The sequence below is a fragment of the Cyanistes caeruleus genome, chromosome 19, assembly GCF_971803275.1.
Source record: "Cyanistes caeruleus chromosome 19, bCyaCae1.hap1.1, whole genome shotgun sequence".
Classification (NCBI taxonomy): domain Eukaryota; kingdom Metazoa; phylum Chordata; class Aves; order Passeriformes; family Paridae; genus Cyanistes; species Cyanistes caeruleus.
Window position 1 is genome coordinate 9,326,402 of NC_141719.1, and position 19,087 is coordinate 9,345,488.

General features: G+C 53.4%; 1 protein-coding gene across 2 annotated transcripts; it reads right to left on the reverse strand.

Moving 5' to 3' along the window:
• Positions 1 to 1,532: 1,532 nt before the first annotated feature.
• FAM20A (FAM20A golgi associated secretory pathway pseudokinase) lies at positions 1,533 to 16,952 on the reverse strand. Of its 2 annotated transcripts, XM_086857521.1 has the most exons (12): positions 16,579 to 16,952; positions 12,332 to 12,439; positions 11,739 to 11,923; positions 10,301 to 10,351; positions 9,588 to 9,666; positions 8,387 to 8,479; positions 6,888 to 7,003; positions 6,131 to 6,311; positions 5,768 to 5,877; positions 5,156 to 5,237; positions 5,007 to 5,066; positions 1,533 to 2,157 (listed from the first exon to the last, which is right to left on the reverse strand). In XM_086857521.1, the coding sequence occupies exons 1-12, from the start codon at positions 16,875 to 16,877 to the stop codon at positions 1,893 to 1,895; spliced, it is 1,629 nt and encodes a 542-aa protein (XP_086713647.1). In that variant the 5' UTR covers positions 16,878 to 16,952; the 3' UTR covers positions 1,533 to 1,892. The 2 variants fall into 2 exon arrangements, with proteins under 2 accessions (XP_086713647.1, XP_086713646.1); XM_086857520.1 differs by lacking the exon at positions 12,332 to 12,439 and having other exon boundaries at positions 16,579 to 16,949.
• Positions 16,953 to 19,087: the final 2,135 nt, after the last annotated feature.

Below are 19,087 nucleotides of genomic sequence, written 5' to 3' on the forward strand. Positions count from 1 at the left end.
TGGAATTAATTCTGGGTTTGGCCTGTGTGGGGAGAGCACAAGAAGTCACCGGTAGAGGGAGATAAAACTTTGGGAATTCGTTGTCCTGGACAGAAATAACCAACGGAGCAAAGATGCTGAGAGGGAGTCAAGTCCTCTTATTTTCTTCTGTTCTCTGTCCACAAGAGGAAAAAAGTCCCAAGGGTAAAAAGGTCAAGAGTCTGCTTGAGACTGTTGAAAAGTTGGAAATGCAAGAGCTTGTCTAAACCACAGTTTGGGAGAGACTAAAGGAGCCTGGAGTGGGGTTTTTGGTGGGTTTATGTGGGATTTCTGCTCACCTTTGTGGCCCCAGAATACTGGAGGAATTTCTTTGCTAATAAACACTCCAAACTTCCTCAAACACACAAATGGGCACCTGTAGGACACACTCAGAACTGCACCTCTGCTGTGCTTCTGCAGTTTGGAGCCAGCACTGTCAGATTATTGTGGAGTTAAATGTAAAATGAAGCACCAGCACAATCCCCTGTGGAAAGCAGCTGTGGCCAAATGAGCTTTGTTCCTTCCTTGCATCATCCAGGCTCTTGTTGGAGTCACTGAGCTCCCTTTAGGTCAGGCAAAATTCCAGCCCATGGGAAAATGAGCCAGTGGTGGTGCAGCAGGCTGCTGGATCCTGTTAAAATGCTGCCTGGCAGCTTCTGTGCAGGGGTTTGGGGATCCTCTGGAAGGTCTGCAGTGCTGTAGGTGGGTTTTGTTTAACTTAAAGGTTAGTTTAGAACCAGTTTCTGTTAGATTGGTTACAGTGTGGGGTTTTTGTTGGCTTTTTTCCTCCCCTTAAGGATGATAAATTATCAACAGAGTTCTCAACTGCTTTCCCCAGGCTGCCAAAAGGCTCAGTGTGCTAATTCCTAATAGTCAGAGGAAAAAGCTATTAAAGAGAGCTTCACTAATCCAGTTATTCTTAAACCTTGTTGCTGGGAGTGAAGGGTGAACTGGGAACTGAGATACCCACCATAACTCCCCGTGCTTTTTTGGTCCCCAGTTTCTGTTGCTTCTCCTCAAAATGCACAGACATGGAGAGGGGGGAGAGATTGGGATACCATTTCTATGTTCCAGCTAATTATGACAACCTAAATGATTTTAAAAGGTATGAGGAGAAAATTATTTTAAAAGATATGAGGAAATGACCTGAGCTAGATTCCCCTTTGGATGGGTTCTTGAATTGTAAATACAGTCCTGTGTCTCAGAGTGGTTTGGTTTTCAGGGTAGCTTTTTCAGCTTGGGTTTTTTTCCTTTGGGTCTAGGACCTGCCTGTGTTCTGTACACAAACTGGCTTTTCAGGCAGGTTACAGACGTGGTTTCACTGCCCTGTGGGGCTTTGTGTGCCGTGCCCAGGTCGCTGTGGGCTGGGCTGAGGCTCTGCAGCACCTGTAGGTGCCCTCTGGTCTCACCAAGCTGCACCAATGTCCTGTCTGGTGCTGCCCTCGTGAAGCAGGACTGCTCTTTCCTCAAATGTACGCTCCTGACCACAGAACAAAGAATTCATAAGAGGAAAATGCTCTTGGCATCTCTTTATTCAACCCTCATCCTCAGGTCGAGTTCATGTCCTTCTCCAGCAAGACCAAGCCCCTGTGGAGGTTGAGCAAACCAAGGTCAGGTGTTCCCTCACCCTCCAAGGTGTGGAGATCACAGCTTTTTCACCCCAGAGCCGTGTTTGGGGTGTAAAGATCTGCTGCAGTCACACCAGCACCCCGGCCGAGCACGGGAGCTCTGGTCAAACACCAGCAGAGGAGCCCAGCGGGATCCTTGATCTTCTGACATGTCCCCTCTGAGTCTCCCAAGCGCCTGCAGGTGGAAATGAGCAGTTCTGAAGCTGCCACTTGCCTTGCAGGGTTTTCCCTGGCTCTGAGCTCGGTTTAAGTGTCCAGCTTGGCTCTGTGCGCCGCAGGGCTCTGGGGCTGCGCCGTGTCGTTGGCCACCACCGTGGCTTCTCCAAAGGTGTCAATGCATGTCCCCACAGCAGCCAGGACCAGCTGTAGCCGCCTGTCCAGGGCCAGGAGATGTGGCTCGGTGAGCACAGGGGCCAGGGGGTCCTGCAGGAGCGATTCCCTCATCACGTCGCTCAGCCGGTACTCGGGCTCCGCCAAGAGCTGCAGGCGCAGCAACGTCGTTCTCTTTATTCTGGAAAAAAACAGAAATCAACGATTTGATGCCTCCCAGCAAGAGCAGCTGAGCTCCTCGACAGCAGGAGGGCAGAAATGGGTGAAGAAATTTAAAGCAGTATTGGACAAAAGTTCTTTAATTTTAATTTTGGAAGGTAATGAAATATTTTTTTTTTTTGCAGAAACTTCTTCCTTTGTTTTCCCAGAGTATTTGTACTTCAAATTTCTGTCAGCAGAGAGAAAAACACGAAGTTCTCAGTAGTGAGTGAGTCAGAGATGACCCAGTTCCCCAGGTTCCTGTGGGGTGGTGGCATCTCCCCAAGGATGACATTTATGAGATGGGAGCAGAGGGGGAGCTAAATGAAAAGACATGAATGAGAAAATGTCTTCTGTCAAAACTCTGAGCAAAAAGAGGGAATATTTCCTGGAACTGATGTAACTGTGACTTTTCACCTCAAGGGGTACTGAGATTCAAATGTGATTTGCTTTGACAGAAAATGGGATGAAAAGCTGCAATCTTGGAATGCTTCTGGGCATGAAATGAAGTGTTCTGAAATCATTTGTTTAATCCTCAGCAGAAATGTGTTGACTTCAGCATGTATAATACTGAAATGAATCAGGGCTTGTAGCTATTGCCCTTTAAATCTTGGAAACAAAGTGGTCCATGTTTATGGAACCATTTAGCCCATTCAGAATTTTCATGTGGGAAAAGGTACAGTCAGATCCATTTCAGGCAGCTCAGGATTTTGTATTTGTATTTGTAGGCTGTCTACATCCACTGGGAATGTTGCTCTGGATCTCTGCAGCTCCAACAGGCCAGGTGCTGTTTGGGAAAGGTTGTGGCTGTTCCAGCTGCTGGGGGCAATCACTAAGGCTGGAAAAGGCCTTTAGGATCAGCAAGTCCAGCTGCTGTCCCAGCACCATCAAACCATGTCCTCAAGAGCCACATCTGCACATTCTTTAAAGAATTCCAGGGATGGTGACTCCATCCCTGGGCAGCCTGTGCCAATGTTTTAAAACCCTCTCCAGGAAGAATTTTTCCTAACATCCAGTCTAAATCAGGAGTGAGTGTGGAGCGAGGTGAGTGTGGGCAGCATGCCTGTAGCACGAGGATGCTGCTGCCACAGGGGCAGGCATCACCTTCCTGCATTAATACTCCTGAAGAAAATAAAATAACCAATTGATCAAGTGTGAGGGCTGACAAGGAAGCTTTAAAGCCCAGCTGTGAGGTGCTGCTGCTGCTGCCAGGGAAAGCTGTGCCTGGAGCAGATGTGAATGAGCATCTGTGCGCTGTCCTCGGAGGCAGGGCCGGCGCAGGAGCTGCTGTGGGTAAACACCAGCTGTGTTTGCTCTGGTCCCAACAGTGACAGCGTTTGGAGGTGGAGAGCAGGCTGCTCTGACCCTTGGGGAGCAGCTGACTGAGAGCTGGAACAGTTTCACAACAAACAGGCAGAGCACGGAGAGGGCTGAGATGGAAACGCTGCCGCTCCAGTCCCACGGGGGCTGTGACCTGCTGGCTGTGCTGAGCTGCTGAACGTTTCACCCCGAGCCTTCCAGGGACATCAGCAGCCTGGCTGGGGCTGCTGTCAGGCCTGTCTGTGCCTCCAGGAGGGAATGGGTGCTCTCAGGAAAAGGAGCATCTCATGGCGTGGCTGTACTGGTGCCACTCATTGGGAGAGGAGAGCTGCAGGCTTCAGCGTGTGGCTGAACAACAGGGGCTGGGAAACGCAGCTAAAACCAGGCTCAAATCTGCTGGAAGGCAGACTTGGAGCAGAACTGAGCTGGGAAGGAGGTGGATGTGTTTAACAGGGAAGGAAGCAGCCTGCTCTCAGCATCCCTGTGCTCCCAGCGCTCCAGGCAGGAGGAGCTTTCCTGCTCCCATGGCTCAGCTGGTGTCGGAGCACTGAGCTGGCTCGGTGGGCTGAGTCCAGGTGGTTGGTCAGGGCAGCCTGGAATTTGTGGCCTCTGTGTGCTTACTCAAGGAAAACCTCTTCCTTTCCTTTCCAAGTGGTTTTAGACGCTCTCCACTCCAAATGGGTCAGCTCTTGTGGGAAATGAGGGTTTGTCTGTCTCCCTCGGACAGCACGAGTTGTTTTTATGCTGTTCCTGGCCCAAGTTTGCTTATGACAAGGTGTTCAGGTCCTCTTACCACTGCCTTCTACAAGAATTAAATTAAGAGGAGTTTGTGGGAGATGGATCTGGAATAGGAATGATGTGACCTGTGGATATTACGGTATGCAGGCCAAATTAAGAGGTAGAGTTAATTTCAAACTGCACAAAATTTCAAGAGAAGGATTCCCTGAGAGCCTGCAATTAGAAATGAAAAGACTTGCTGAGTGCAAATAACAGTTCTTGAAATTAAACCTGGTGGGAGGAAAGTGCAGTTACCACCCTGAGGGGGAGAAGGAGCAGGTAGAGCAAGGAAAAAGGCTCCACATCTGAAGAGAAACCCTAGGAAAGAGCAGCTGCTTCTGCCTCTTAAATGTAACTTTCAGCTGCTGATTAATGTGAATTAATGAGGTGGGAACATCAGGTTAAATTTATGAGCTTCTCCTTCATGCCATGAGAAGAGGGAGCTTGATTAACTGGATCAAAGTTCCACCAGGATTTTGGATGGAGATTTCTGTGTTTCCTACTAGCACCTCATGCTGGTGGGCTGGGAAAGGCTGTTAGAACTTTCTGGAAGGGTTTGATCCATTGGCCAGTGTCTCCTGGTCTATCAGTGAATGTTTTCCCACTTGTGATCCCCTTGGCTGGTACAGCAGGGTCCTCCTGGAGCTGCTGGACGGAGCCAGGCCTGGGTGACCTCCCCAGGGGCAGCAGGAACACCCCAACATTCCTGGGAAGGAAGGTGCAGCTGGAACTTACACACAGCACTGGGAGAGCGGAGCCAGGATGGAGATTTCATCGTGGGAATGCCGCCCAAACCTGGGGGTGAAGCAGAGTTCAGAGCCTGCCCTCCTCCTCCTCTTCCTCCTCCTCCTCCTCCTCCTTGCCCCCCTCTCCTGCTGCCTCACCCTCTGGCGTTGTCCAGGTGCAGCAGGAAACCATCGTCCCCAAACTTGGTGAACATCTCGTAGTGGTGCCGGTCCATGTTCCCTGGAAAAGGACAGACAGAGGGACAGAGTTTCCCTTGCAGGGAATTTTCTAAGTCATCTCAAGCTTGCTTTCAGATCTGCACGGAATATTTGTTGCCGTGCTGGAAGTGGCCGAGGTGCTGCTTTCCCCTTGCTGGGGTGAGCCTGGGGGGCTCCCCTGTGCCCCCATTTTGGAGGGGCTGTGCTGGGAGACAGCACGGTCTGAAGTGTCTCTGGAGGAGAAGGGAAAGGGGAAAGGGGAAAGGAAGGAAAAAGGAAAGGAAAGGAAAGGAAAGGAAAGGAAAGGAAAGGAAAGGAAAGGAAAGGAAAGGAAAGGAAAGGAAAGGAAAGGAAAGGAAAGGAAAGGAAAGGAAAGGAAAGGAAAGGAAAGGAAAGGAAAGGAAAGGAAAGGAAAGGAAAGGAAAGGAAAGGAAAGGAAAGGAAAGGAAAGGAAAGGAAAGGAAAGGAAAGGAAAGGAAAGGAGAAGGAGAAGGAGAAGGAGAAGGAGAAGGAGAAGGAGAAGGAGAAGATGACCTTCCCCTCCATCATTACCTATTAGGAAGTCGAATATGGCCATGTCCACGATGTTGAGCAGCCGGTTGCTGTTGCTGTAGGGGTAGATCTCCCTCACTGTGTTGCAGTAGAGAGGATTCAATTCCCACCTGATGGAGAAGGGGAGACACCGTCAGCTGGTGCTTCCATGTCCCAAAAGTTCCCCAAAACCCATCTTCCAAGTGAAGATGCAAAGGAGGAGGAAATAAAACCCAAATCTCCCCTTGTGCATGCAGGAGACTGGAATTGAAACACAGCCAGGCTGTGAGGGTTATTACAGCAATTATTACACTAATTATGGACTCCCAGATTCCTGTGCCTGTTTCTGCAGGTCTGTCTGCAGCAGCCTCATTTCCCACTTACTCCTCTTTTCCATGGAAGGAGTAGGAGCGGATCCACGGGTTGGGGATGGAGAGGCGTGGGGCCAGGTTGAGGGAAGGCAGGAAGGCAGAGAGGGAGCCCTCCAGGAGGTGAGGGTTCCCACACACCGCGTACTCCGTCTTGCACATGTACGGGCACTTGGCGAAGAAGCAGACGTTGCTGGCTGGGAGGAGAGCAGAAAACAGGGAAAAGAGCAGAAAACAGGGAAAAAGGGCTGTGATCTCCAGCAGGATGCAAGGTGGCCTGGACTGAGCCCTTCCCCACCTTGGGACAGCAGTGATTCCTTGTGACAGGGATAATAGAACGAGGGGGAACAGGGGAGGAGCCCCAAGGGGCTGCAAATGAGTGCAGAGCAATTGAAAAGCCCTGTTTGATGGATTTTTCATGGGAACACTCTGAGGAATCCAAGGAAAAACAAGGTAAAACCCAAAGCATCCATGTCATGGATGTCAACCTGCCAATTCATAGATTTGGGTCTTGTGCTAAGGGAAAAGTTAAGAAAAAAGGCCAAATGAGTAGATCTGGTGGATGATTCCAGCTGGAGGTTGGGAGAGGGAACCTCTGCTGTAATTGTGTCCTTGTGCAGGTTTAACCCAAGAATTTCATTTCTGCACCACAGCACGAGTCCTGCAGCCCCTTTTCCTGCAGCCCCTGCCCTTCCTCCCAGCACAGGCTGGGCTGAGGTGTGAAGGGACCTTAAAGACAATTGGCACCATCATCTGCCTCACCCCTCGCCCACCTGGTGACACGAAGAAGACGCTCTGCAGCACCTCGTTCTTGGTGACCTCCAGGATCTCCTTGGTGACATTGATCAACCTCCCCACGGTGGGTGGCACCCTCCGGAAATCCAGGATCCTGCACAGGGGGGACAGGGGATGGGGACAGGGGGTGTTGCTGCACTGTGGGGTGGCAGGTGCTGCCCTCTCCCCTTCCCCCAGTGAACCAGGATCACCACACCCAGACTCTTTCCAGCGAAAAGCCACTCTGGGCCAAAATGCAGCTCAGTTTGGATTTTGGTATTTTAATAGCTGCTTCCTGGAGCTATCTGGATGTTCTCCAGCATTCCTGTCTCTTTCCCTAGCATTGCCTCGGTTTCTCCCATCCCTTTGCACACAAACAGGGTCCTCCAAGGGCCAAAGCAGCCCTTCAGGCCCTTCTGCAGTGTTGGTTTGACACGGAGCAAAGATGTTGATCCTGGTACAATGTGGCTGAGGAGGCACCCCCTCCTCCAGAGGCACTCATGCCCGGCTAATTCCTCAAAAATACTCTTAAAAACCTCAGGGCCTGGGGCAGGAAAGCACTGCTGGCAGTCAGTGGGAAGCTGCTGCTGATTGCTGAGTCAGTAACTGGGGGTGAACTGGCTAATGCTCTGCTTGGCTCCTTGGGTAATGCCCTCTGCTCCTGGGAATTGGGCACAGAACAGGATTTAGCCTGTTACTTATTGAGCAATGCTTGGAGAGAAAAAAATATTTGCTTTTATCCAGCATCTTTCAGCTCTAAAAACCACAAAGCACTTCACAAAAGCAGCCTGGCCTCATTTCTGTGGCGGTGGAGCTGCAAGGGCGAGGTGGTGGTGGCTGAGTAGAGTAGATGTTGAGTCGAGTGAGGATGTTGGGGCAGAACTGGGAAGGGAATTCAGCTCCCTTTGTTCCCTTCCTGAGAGTCTGAGCTACAGAACTGCTTATCCTGTGGAAACTGGGGACCCCCACCCACCCTGACCATCAGGGACCACTTCCCTGGTGTTCAGCGTTCATCCCCCTGAGGAGAGAAAGGCTGCTGCCCTCATCTTCTGAGAAGGGTATTTTTGGTTTTATTAAACACACACCCTGCTGGGAAGAGTTGCCAGGTTAATTGCTCATTATCTGAGGGCTTAAAACTGCATTGCTGCAGTTTATCAACCCAAAGCACACCTTGATTGCTGATTGAGTGCGTGCCTCCCTCCCCAGGAGGGCACCCAGAGCTGCAGGGGAGGGACAGTGTGTGACAGCCAGGGGAGGGACAGTGTGTGACAGCCAGGGGAGGAGGGGCTGACCTGCTCCAACCTGGCCTTCACCTGTTCCCATGCAGTGGCCAAGGCAGAGCTGCCTCTGGGCTGTCAGGTGAGATCCAGAGCCACTCCTTCCCTAAATAACACCTGTGCTGCAGAGCAATCCCTTCTCTGAGCTCTGCAGGGCTCTTCCCTAAGCTCTCGTGGGCAGAGTGGCAGCAGGAGCAGGCAGGGGCTGGGACAGGTCTTACCTGTCCAGGTGGAAGGCGGCGATCTCCGCGTTGTGCCGCTGGAAATCCACAAAGTAGAAAAAGTCCTCAGGAGTCTCCTCCTCGCGTTTCTGCCTGGGGGAAAGCAGGGGCTGAGCCTGGACACTGGGGGCTGGCACCAGGACAGTGCACCCAGCACAGCTGGTGGGCTGGGGGACACTGGGGACAAGGCCAGACCCCAAGGGCTCAGTGCAGAGCTGGAGCCCTCGCCCGCCGTGCCAGGGAGCAGCACTGGCACCCAGCTACTGCCAGGTGGCTGGGGGACACAGAACAGCTGACTGGGGGCTTGAAATCTGCTTCAGCAAGAGCTTAGACCCCCTTAGGACAAAGTTTCAGGTGGGTGTTTGTCACATCCCCCTGGAGGCAGAGGAGGGCTCAGGTCCGGTGCTCTCCTATCCCTGAGGTGGGAACTCCACTGAACTCAATTTTCCTATCCCTGAGGTGGGAACTCCACTGAACTCAATTTTCCTATCCCTGAGGTGGGAACTCCACTGAACTCAATTTTCTGGCTCTCACACGATGCCCCAGCACGGGAATTTGATGTTCAGGCTCCCAGGCAGCTGCAGGACACAGGAAAGCCCTCCTGGCTCAGCAGGGCATGGATGCTTTCCTTCCCCTCCAGGACCTGATGAAGCTGGGCAGAGGTGGATGGAAACCCACAGGGGAGGAGCTGGCTGCCTTCAGGGTGAGGATTTTATCCCAGGCCCTGTGTTGCCAGCTGCTCTGCTCACACATGGACAGTGACAGGGAGGAGCTGGGAAGAGTCCCAGGGGGCTGAAAATAAGTGCAGAAGCAATTGAAATCCTCTGTTTGATGGCTGTTTCTTGGAAACACTCTGGGGAATACAAGGAAAAACAAGATAAACCCCAAATTCTGCTGGGGAAGAGGCAGTGAGCAGTCCCTCATGGCAAAGATCTCAGGAGAACAAGTGTCCCTAGGTCTTTCTCCACCCACAAACTGAGAAATTTCCAACACCAACAGCGGGGTGGGAATGCTGGTGTTTATCCACGTGTGCTCCTGGGATGGTGTGAGCAGCCAAGAATAACAAAAAATAATGGGACCTTTTCAGCTGCCCAGGTAGCTGAGGGCAGGAGAGGGAAGGTGTGGCTGTGGTGTGGCTTCTCGTGCCAAGGAAGGTCACAGCCCTCCCTGCAGGGGCTCAGGGGGGCTCTGCTGGCCTTACCTCATGGGCTTGAACATGGCTTTCCCAAAATCCTGGAACCTGAGGACCAGCTTCAGGTGAACACCGCTGGGTTTCACGACTTGGGGAGGAAAGAGGGTGTTAGATCCTGGGAAATGGGATGATAACTCCTGGGAAAGAGGGTGTTAACTCCTGGGAAAGAGGGTGTTAACTCCTGGGAAATGGGATGATAACTCTTGGGAAATGGGGTGATAACTGGAAACACCCCAGTTACACACCCCAGCACATCCTGCCTCTCCAACCCCCTGAGTGCATCCCATCTCTCCTTCCAGCTACGCCCCTCCCTCTCTTCCCATTGATTTTCCTTCTCTCCCTTGTGCCACAGAGAAGATTTCCCTTCAGCCTCTCTCCCAACCACCCTCTGTTGCATCCCCTTGGGGACTTTTTCTTCCCTCCCCAGTAGAAACCAGTGCTGTACTGGTGTCCTGACACCCACAGAGAACAACTGCTCGTGGCAGTGGGACAATTACCACCCCTGGGTGTTAAAGTGTGGATGTGGCTCCATCATTTCAGAGGACTTTTCCAACTGAAATAATTTTATGCTCTGTGATCCCAGCCTCTGCTGGGGTGCTGGGGGTTCATGGGAGGGAGCAGAGCCTGGCTTGGCATTTCCCTGGCCGAGGTGAGGATGGAGGAGCTGGGGACTGGGGCCAGCCCAGGCGATGGCATGTGGGGACCCCAAGTGCCACACTCACTCTGGCTGCAGTCACAGGCTCCCAGCAGCGCCTTCTCGTCCTGGCTGTAGTCTGCAAGGGCAGGAGGAGCAGTGAGACCCTGCCAGGCTCCATCTCTTGCTGCTCAGCCCCTTCCCAGGCTCCCAGAAGGGAGGACTGGAGCCTTGCAGCCGCACACAGCTGCCCCCATCGCCATCCTCATCCCCATCTCCATCCCCAGACCCATCCCTGTCCCCATCCCCATCCCCGGGGCCGTGTGAGAAACGGAATTGTAGAGAATTCTTAAAACTGGACCGAAACCTCAGTTCTGTACATCTGTGTGCAAACCTGGGGTGAGGTGTGCTGGCTTAGCTAGGCCATGGGAAAACATTGAGAGATTGAACTGGAAACAAGCTTCAAACGATGGCCTTGGCAACAGAACAGGTGTTTTAGAGAATCAGAACTGTGAAAGGTGCGTTGTAACCAGACCACGTGAAGGAGAATGCCAAGTGATTGGTGTTAAAGCTGTTAGCAGCATCGTGTGGCAAAAACTGATGGGCTAAAAAACCATTTATGAAGTATTGTAACCAGGGAATGAGCTGGCTTCTAATAGAATAGTGTTGAGTTTTACTTCTCTTATGTTTCACCTTTCTATGAGACTAAGAATAGAATAGAATAGAATTCTACAATAGAATATATATATATATTCTATTATAATAGAATATAATCTATATAATATATATTATATATATAAAATAGAATATAATCTATATAATATATAATATATAATATATAATATATAATATATAATATATGTATAATATATAATATATAATATATATAAAATAAACTATAAGAATAGAATAGAATAGGATAGAATAGAATAGAATAGAATAGAATAGATAGATATAATATACATTATATATATTATATATATATATAAAATAGACTATAATAATAGAATGGGATGGAATGGAATGGAATGGAATAGAATAGAATAGAATAGATATAATATGCATAATATATATTTTATATATATATAAGTAGACTATAAGAATGGGATGGGATGGAATAGAAATAGAAATAGAAATAGAAATAGAAATAGAATAGAATAGAATAGAATAGAATAGAATAGAATAGAATAGAATAGAATAGAATAGATATATATAATATACATAATATATATATTATATATATATAAAATAGACTATAATAATAGAATGGGATGGAATGGAATGGAATAGAATAGAATAGATATAATATGCATAATATATATTTTATATATATATAAGTAGACTATAAGAATGGGATGGGATGGAATAGAAATAGAATAGAATAGAATAGAATAGAATAGAATAGAATAGAATAGAATAGAATAGAATAGAATAGAATAGAATAGAATAGAACAGAACAGAACAGAACAGAACAGAACAGAACAGAATCGCCTGTCGGAGGCCCCGGGGGGCAGGAGGATGCTCACCGGCGCTGATGGTGGGGAATTCCTGCATGTCCCGGAGCAGGCTGCTGACGGCAGGGCTGGAGCGGGGGTAGAGCCCATCGCGGCTGATGCCCAGGTGGAACTGCAGCCAGCTGGCCTCGGGCCGCAGCGGCAGCGGGGCCGCCGGGGAGGTCAGGTTCTGCTCCTCCCGGTAAAGCTTGTGTCTCCTGCAGGAGAGAGGTTCTGGGGATGAGCCACGGGGTGGAAAAATTCCCTTCTCCGAGCCTGGAGTCTGCTGGGGAGTGGGGAGGTGCCAGGAGCAGAGCATAGGGTTGATAAGGGGAAACTGAGGCAGGGGGAGATGGCCAGTCTCTGACTGTCTCTGACAGAGTTTTTCCCCTGAAGCTGGAGGTTCCAGTAAGGGGGGAAAATAAAAAAATCACAAATTACCTTTGTGACCAAAATCACAGTAAGCAGGGATGCTACGAGCTCATCTGGCAGCATCTGCCCATGATCTAAAAATCAAGGTTCAACCCCATCCATTTTTGGTAGGTGGAGCTGAAGGAGCCTCCCAAGTTCAGCAATAACCCAAAACCATCTCCCCACTCCATCAGCATTTTCCTCAACCTCGAGACCTCCGAGGCTGGGACTGTGGAACTGAAAGGTCACTAATTCCAGCCGGCAGAGGACGGAGCTTTAGTTTCTCATTAACATTGTCCAGCCCACGTAGGGAGCAGCCAGTCCTGATAAAGGGAAAATGAACTTCAGTTTACACTGAAAGTGCCAGGATCCATCCATGGAAGCAAACAGGAGCTGGGGGCTGATAAGGAGTAGGACATTATCCAAGGCAGGTTGGAGTGGCTGGAGAGGAGGAAGTGCCACATGCCTGGCCAGACTCCATCCAGAGCCTGAGCAAGTGAGGTCTGACCATGCACCGAGGCATTTATCAGCCAGGGAATGGCACTGGGGGCTGGGAAGGGCTCCTGGGGGTGGTGTTTTTTCTGTTTCCCTGCTCAGCCCAGCAGCTGGGCTTTGGTTGGGATTTTTCCATCACCCTTCTCCATCCAAGCAGGCTGAGCAGTGTGGTTAATCTGGCTGTGAGCAGGGGATGAACCCTCCCACAGGTGTTCCAGGGCTGTCCTGGGAGACATCTAGGAACTGGAGAGGCAGCTTGGATGTGCAGCTCAGCGTTCCCTCTCCTAGTTTGTTTGTCTTTCCATTGGACTGGGTCAGCCACAGCGTGAAGTCCACGTGTGCGTGGCCAGGGGGAAGCTGGAGCAATTCCCTCCCACAGCAGCTCTCTGCTCAGGCTGCCTGCAGAGGAGGCAGAAGATTCCCTGTGCACGAGGATGTGGCCCTGGAATGCCATCAGCTCCAGCAGAAGTGCCTCGACCCCCAGCCTGCTGCCCTGCCCCAGGTTTCCCGTGGATAAGTGAGGCACAACCTTAACCCTGCCACAGCCAGGGACAATAAACCCCAGCACAAGGGACAGGAATGACTCAGGATTTTTCCCTAGGGAAGCTGCCCAAATATTTTACCATATTTGCTCTCCTGCCTGCCATACACACAGGCTGTTCCCCCGGGGTGGCAGCGAGAAAGGGATTACTGAGGGGGAAAAAATGCAGTGGGAGGCAGATCCCAGCCCTACATCCACACTGTCCCTGCTCAGGCTGAGCCAGTCCCTTCCCAGCCTTTCAACCCAAAATACAGCTCTCTCTTCCTCCCTGCTTCCTTCAGGATTCCTGAAATATTTCCCTGGAAAAAAACAGATCTCTGCAGAAGGCATAATGATATAAAAGCAGGGTTCATTTCTACCCTGCTATAAATAGCCCTGGGGTTGCCCTGGCTTTCAGCTCTCTGCTGGGCTGGGAGGGAGGCACAGCATGGGGTGACACTGCTCAGGCCACCAGCATCCTGAGTCTGGGGTTTTGAAGCTTCTCCTTCAAGGATAAAAATAAGCTCTGGAGTTTTTAAGGGTTTTTTTTTTCGGTTTTTAAGAGGTGTGGATGTTTTTGGTTTGGTTTTTTTTTTTTTTCTGTTTCCTTCCTGCATCCCCATCAGTCTCTCCAGCTGGTTCTGCATCCTGCAATCAAACTGCTGGTCCTGATTGGAGTGCTGGGAGCAGCCAGGGATGGGCAGCAGGGAGTTTGCAGGAGGAGGACATGCTCTGGCCCTGGCTATCCCAACAGGACGTGTCCTGGGGCCGCTCCAGCTGGCGGAGTCCCTGTCCAGCTGATGTCCATCTGAGTGCAGAAATGAAGGCAGATGTGCTGTGCTGGAGGAACGGGGTTAAACTGCAGCCTGTTCCACTCAAGGGGAGCGTCCTGCTGCTCCCAAAGCTGCTCTGTGCAGAACATCCACGGCTGATGGAGAAATGTGCTGTCACCCATGTGGGGAGAGGATGCCCATGGACCCTGAGCCTCTGCTGCCTGGCTCTGGATGTGCAATGTGCAGCTGCTGTGGACTTCTTGCTCCTCAGTCCTCAACGGCAGCAGCAGCTTTGTTGAACCCATGCAGAGGGAGAGAAAGCCACGGATTCCTGATGCCCACGAGGACCCTGCCCTGGCCACCTCAGAGAGGACACGGGCTCTGCAGTGCTCCTGGTGAGGCAGAAACTCCTCTGTGCCCACAGCAAATGAACAATCTTATAAAATCCATCAGCTCTGGCAAACGTCTCCTGATTATACACTCCATTTGCAGCACCGATGGGTGTTTGTGGTTGTGTCACCTCAGCCTGTGCTCTCTGGAGGTTTCACCCACTTATGATCATCATATATTTTATTTCAGAGTGACTGAGGAATAATCAATACTCTGCCTCCCTTTCCTTCCTGGAGGTGCAAAGTGAAGTCAGTCAAGGACAAATGGCACCACTGTGTTCCTGCCAGACACATCACAGCCAGACCTTGGGGCAGAAGGCAAAGTGCAGCCATGGCTTCATCACAAATTCCATGTTTTAGCAGAGTGGTGAATGAAGCTGGGGAATGCAGATTTCTCACTGTCCTGCAAGTGAGGCTACAGCAAGTGCTCAGGGCTTCTGATGGTGCCATCAAGCCGTGAGCTGCTTTGCTTTAAATCCCCCATTCCCACTGGGATTTTGCTTGGGAAACATCCACCTTGGTACCCAAATCCTGATGTCTTCAGAAGGCAGTGCTCAGCTCTGAGAAGGTGGCACAGCCAGGGATACTCAAACCTGCCATCCACAAAGGATTGAACATCCAGACTGACTGGAGAAAGGGAAGAGTCTCTCAGGGGAGACCCTGGCTGAGCACAAAGGTGGTTCCAGACCCTGGTGCTGCTCAGGCCATGAAGGTCATTCTGTGTTCCTTCCATTATCGCTTCCCATCATCTCCTCCAGCAAATCTTGCATGGAACCAGCACTGGGTGAGTCCCACAGAAACAGGAGGAACAGGCATGGAAGTGGAGAGAGCAGGAGCTTGGGAATCCTGCCTGTGCAGCTCAGCAACCACCACACAGGTGATGGGAGGTGTGGGGGCTGCTCCGCTGCTGGAAACCAAACCTGGGCAGTGGGGAAGTGCCAGGACAGGGATCCCTGGGGTGGTCCCAGGACATGCTGTCATCCCCTTGCAGGTGTCCTGTCCCACAGAGGGGACAGTGAGGTGATGCCATGAGCTCAGCACGCCGGCAGCTCTGTGCTCTGTTGTATCCCAGTTCGTGCATGAATGGAAAAGTTCTTGGGGTGCAGGGAGCAGCTGTGGGGTGCTGTGTGCTCCAGCTTGGCCCCAGCCCTCATGGAATGGGGGGTTAGATCCTCCCAAGATACAGATAATCGATGCTGGGAGCTGAGGGTCACTGTCCCCCCCAGGGCAGTGACCCCAGGGCAGTGACAGTCCCACACCAGGAGCAGGAGTTTTCTTGTTGCTGAGGCTGGGAGAGGCAGCAGGAAGAGGGCTCTGAGCTGGGGGTCCCTTTCTCTGGGGCTCTGGCCGTGCAGCAGGGTGGGAGACACCCCAGGAAGGAGCATCCCAGCACAGCCCCTCAGCCCAGGGGTTGGAGCTGTGAGGGCACAGAGCCAGAATGGGGGGCAAACTGGACTGGGGGTGCTGGAGCAGGGGAGGGGTGCCCAGGAGAGCTGCCCAGAAAGGGAGTGAGTACCTGTGGGGTACCTGAGAGGGTGCCTGGGGGTGCCTATACAGGGAGTGCCAGGTGAGAGTGCCCAGGGGATGCCAGGGCAGGGGTAGCTGTGCAGGGGGTGCCCAGAAAAGGGGTGCCCGGGAGGTGCCCATGCAGGAGGTGCACTCACACAGGGAGCCTGGGAAGGGGGTGCTCAAGAGATCCCAATACATGGAGGAGTCCAAAAAAAGGGTGCCCAGGTGATGCCAGGGAAGGGGGTGATCATGCAGGGGGTGCCCAGGAGATGCCAGGGAAACGTGTGCCCATGCAAGGGACACCCAGGAAAAGGGTGTCCAGGAGATATCCCAGAAAGGGGCGCCCATGCAGAAGACACCCGGGAAGGGGGGGGGGCAGGAGATGTCGGTGCAGTGGATGCTCAAGAAAGGGGTACCCAGGAGATGCCCAGGAAAGGAGGGATCATGCAAGGGGTGCCCGGTAGGAGGGTGCCCAGAAACTGCCCGCACAGGGATTGTCCGGGAAGGGAGTGCCCAGGAGATGCCCAGGACGGGGATGCCGGGGAAGGAGATGCCCTAGAATGGGGTGCCGGGGATGGAGGTGCCAGGAAAAGGGGGTGCCGGGGAAGGAGGTGCCAGGGCGCGGGGGTGCCAGCAGACACCGTGCACTGGGTGCTCAAGCAAGGGATGCCCAGGAAACAGGCAGGAAAGGGGTGCCGGGGAAGGAGGCGCGCAGGAGCTGCCCAGCGAAGGGCGGTGCGGGGGCTGCGCGGGGGTGCCGCGGCTGCGGGACGCACCTGTTCCAGCGAGCCGCCTTCCGCCGGTAGTAGCGCAGGGCTTCGCGGGCGCCCAGCAGCGGCTCGGCGGGGCCCGGCGGGGCGGCGCGGTACAGCGGGTGGGCGAAGAGGCGGCGCAGCGCGGGGGCGGCGCGGGGGGCGCGGGGGAGCGGCGGGCGCGGAGCGGGGCAGGGGCAGCCCGGGGAGACCCTCCCCAGCTCCCGCCGCGCCCGCGGCCAGAGGTGGAAGTAGAGGTCGGCGGCCAGCAGCGCCCCGAGCAGCAGCAGCACGGCCGGGCGGTCCCGCCGAGGGCCCGGCATGGCCGGTGCGGGCTGCGGGCGGCCGCGGGGCCGGGGACAGCGCCGGGCGAGCCGGCGGCGGCTCCCGGGGCAGGGCGCACGGGGGAGCTCGAGCGGAGGAGCCGGGGGTGCGGGCACCTCGGGGCGGGACCGGGCAGGGCGCTCGGGGCCCGGGGCGGGGGAGCGGCGGTGGGGGACGGCAGCCTCCGTGGGAGCCTCCCCCGGAGCGGGTCCCGGTGCCGGTGCCGGTGCCGGTGCCGGTGCCGGTGCCGGTGCCGGTGCCGGTGCCGGTGCCGGCGGGGACTGAGCCGAGCGGCCCCGGGCTCTGCCGCCCGCCCCCCGAGCGCCGCCCGCTCGCCCAGCGCAGCCCCCGCGCAGGTGCCGGGTCCCCCGCCCGCCCTCGCCGCCAGCTCGTTCTGGGGCTTCGTCCCCTCTCCCGAAGGAGGAAAGTCGTCCCGGCGAGAGCTTTGGCAGGAGCTGGAGGGCGCTGGGATGGGATGGGGGCCGGGGGGGCTGTGTGGGAACGGGGCGAGGCTGCTCGAACCCCGCTGGGTGCCTGCGGGCAGGGCCCGGCTGGGATTTGGCCCCACCGAGCTGGGCTTGCAGCCCCTCCGCTGGCAGATGGTTCAGACGCCGCTTTTATTTTCTTAATTCCTTAAAAAAACAGCACCCTATAGTTGAGGCAACTCCTCCCTGCAGTTTTCCGGCAGCGGCTGGGCCGTGGGGATGTGCGGGGACCCACGGCACTGATGCGGGGATGGAGAGCCCGGCTGCCCCAGCCCAGCCTGGAGAGCACCCAGGGGAACGCAGGAGAAAGCGGCTGAGCACCGGGGCAGCGGGACCACACCGGCCTGGCTCCGGCACCGTGCTGAAGGGAGAACAGAAAATAAACTGCAGAAAGAGGGAAAAGCCGGTTGTGTGCTCAGCTGGCTGGAGCAGGGCTCTGTGCGCAGCACGGCCAGGGGAGGCTCCGGGAAGTGCCTGGGATGGGCTGGACTGAGGAAAACGGAGTGGCAGGGGCTGCTTGCTGGCCGAGCATCTGTCCTGAAGTGCGAGATGCTCCTTTCATCCAGAAGAGGAGAGAAAACCGTCCCCTGGGCTGGGTTGTGGCTGCAGGGACCTGAAGCACGCCTCTCCTCTTGGTCTCCTGATCTTTGGAAGAAGGTTCTTACTCTCCTTTAGAAATGCAATTTCAAAATCGCTCAGTCTTTTGATATTTGAAGAGTTTGGGTTTCAGGTTTGGGGATTTTTGCTCTGGAATTTCTGCTCTGCTTTTTCTGTTTTACCAAATTTCATGTATTTTCCACAGAAGATTTACAAGCACAAACTGCTGCTGGCGCTGCTGTGGCCAGCAAGGATCAGTGGGAGGAAAGGATGTGCTCCCCACACTGCTTGGCTTTTGGGGACACCAGCTGTGCCCCCCTTCTGTACCCCTTGGGGACAAAACTGATAAAATGATTGTGCTTGGATCCCTTCAGGCTCTAGACCAGGGGTGTCAAGATGGGAAATTTTAGGGTGCTGCCTGTACTGAAAGGTTTGGGGGGGCATGGGGCGGGCAGGGGCTCTGCTCAGAGGTGCTGGGTTGGGGTCTGCAGGATGGGAAACCACAGAGCTGATCCTTCTCAGGAAGAGAGAAGGAGCTTTCAGGACATGGAATTGGGTGCAAACAGGGGGAAATGAGTGCCAGCTCGCCGGTCAGGTGGCTTAGGGGAGAGCAAAGGGGGGTGTGCTCTGCCTGGGGACACCCTGGTCCTCATCCCCTCCACAGCCAGGTCACCTGGCAGCTCCTCCACACAGTCTAAACCTGATAAGAGGCGACCTGATGGGACTAACAATAGGACTCTTCTTCTTCTTCCTTTTTTTAAACTTACTTTTAAAAAGATTGCCCAGATGAAGTTAAACCCCAGAGTTCAGCAAGCCTGGAGGAATCCCCAGGAGCAAGCCCTGCTCCATTGGTGCCAGCCCATTGAAGGACACTCACGAACTCACTTCAAACTCAAAGAGCAGCTTTTGACAAGCACTCCATCAAAACCTGGCTGGTATTTGCTTGGTTTCTAATCCTCCCTGAGCTGTTTCCCTGTTGCTAATCTCTCCCAGGAACCATTAATAAATCTTTCCTGGTTTGCAACGCTAATTCTGGACAAAGGCACCAGGAACCAGCAGTGCCTGGGCCCGTGTCCCTGTTGTTTGCATGCTCTGCAGGAAGATTGTTTGGCTTTTAATGAGGCTAA

Bases quoted from the DNA above. Each gene is read 5' to 3' on its own strand.
- FAM20A (XM_086857521.1), bottom strand. From the start codon at position 16,877: ATGCCGGGCCCTCGGCGGGACCGCCCGGCCGTGCTGCTGCTGCTCGGG. The intron at 8,480-9,587 runs GTAAGGCCAGCA...GCTTTCCCCCAG, and splicing joins GCCATGTTCAAGCCCATGAG to GCAGAAACGCGAGGAGGAGA. The intron at 7,004-8,386 runs GTAAGACCTGTC...CCCCCTGTGCAG, and splicing joins GCCGCCTTCCACCTGGACAG to GATCCTGGATTTCCGGAGGG.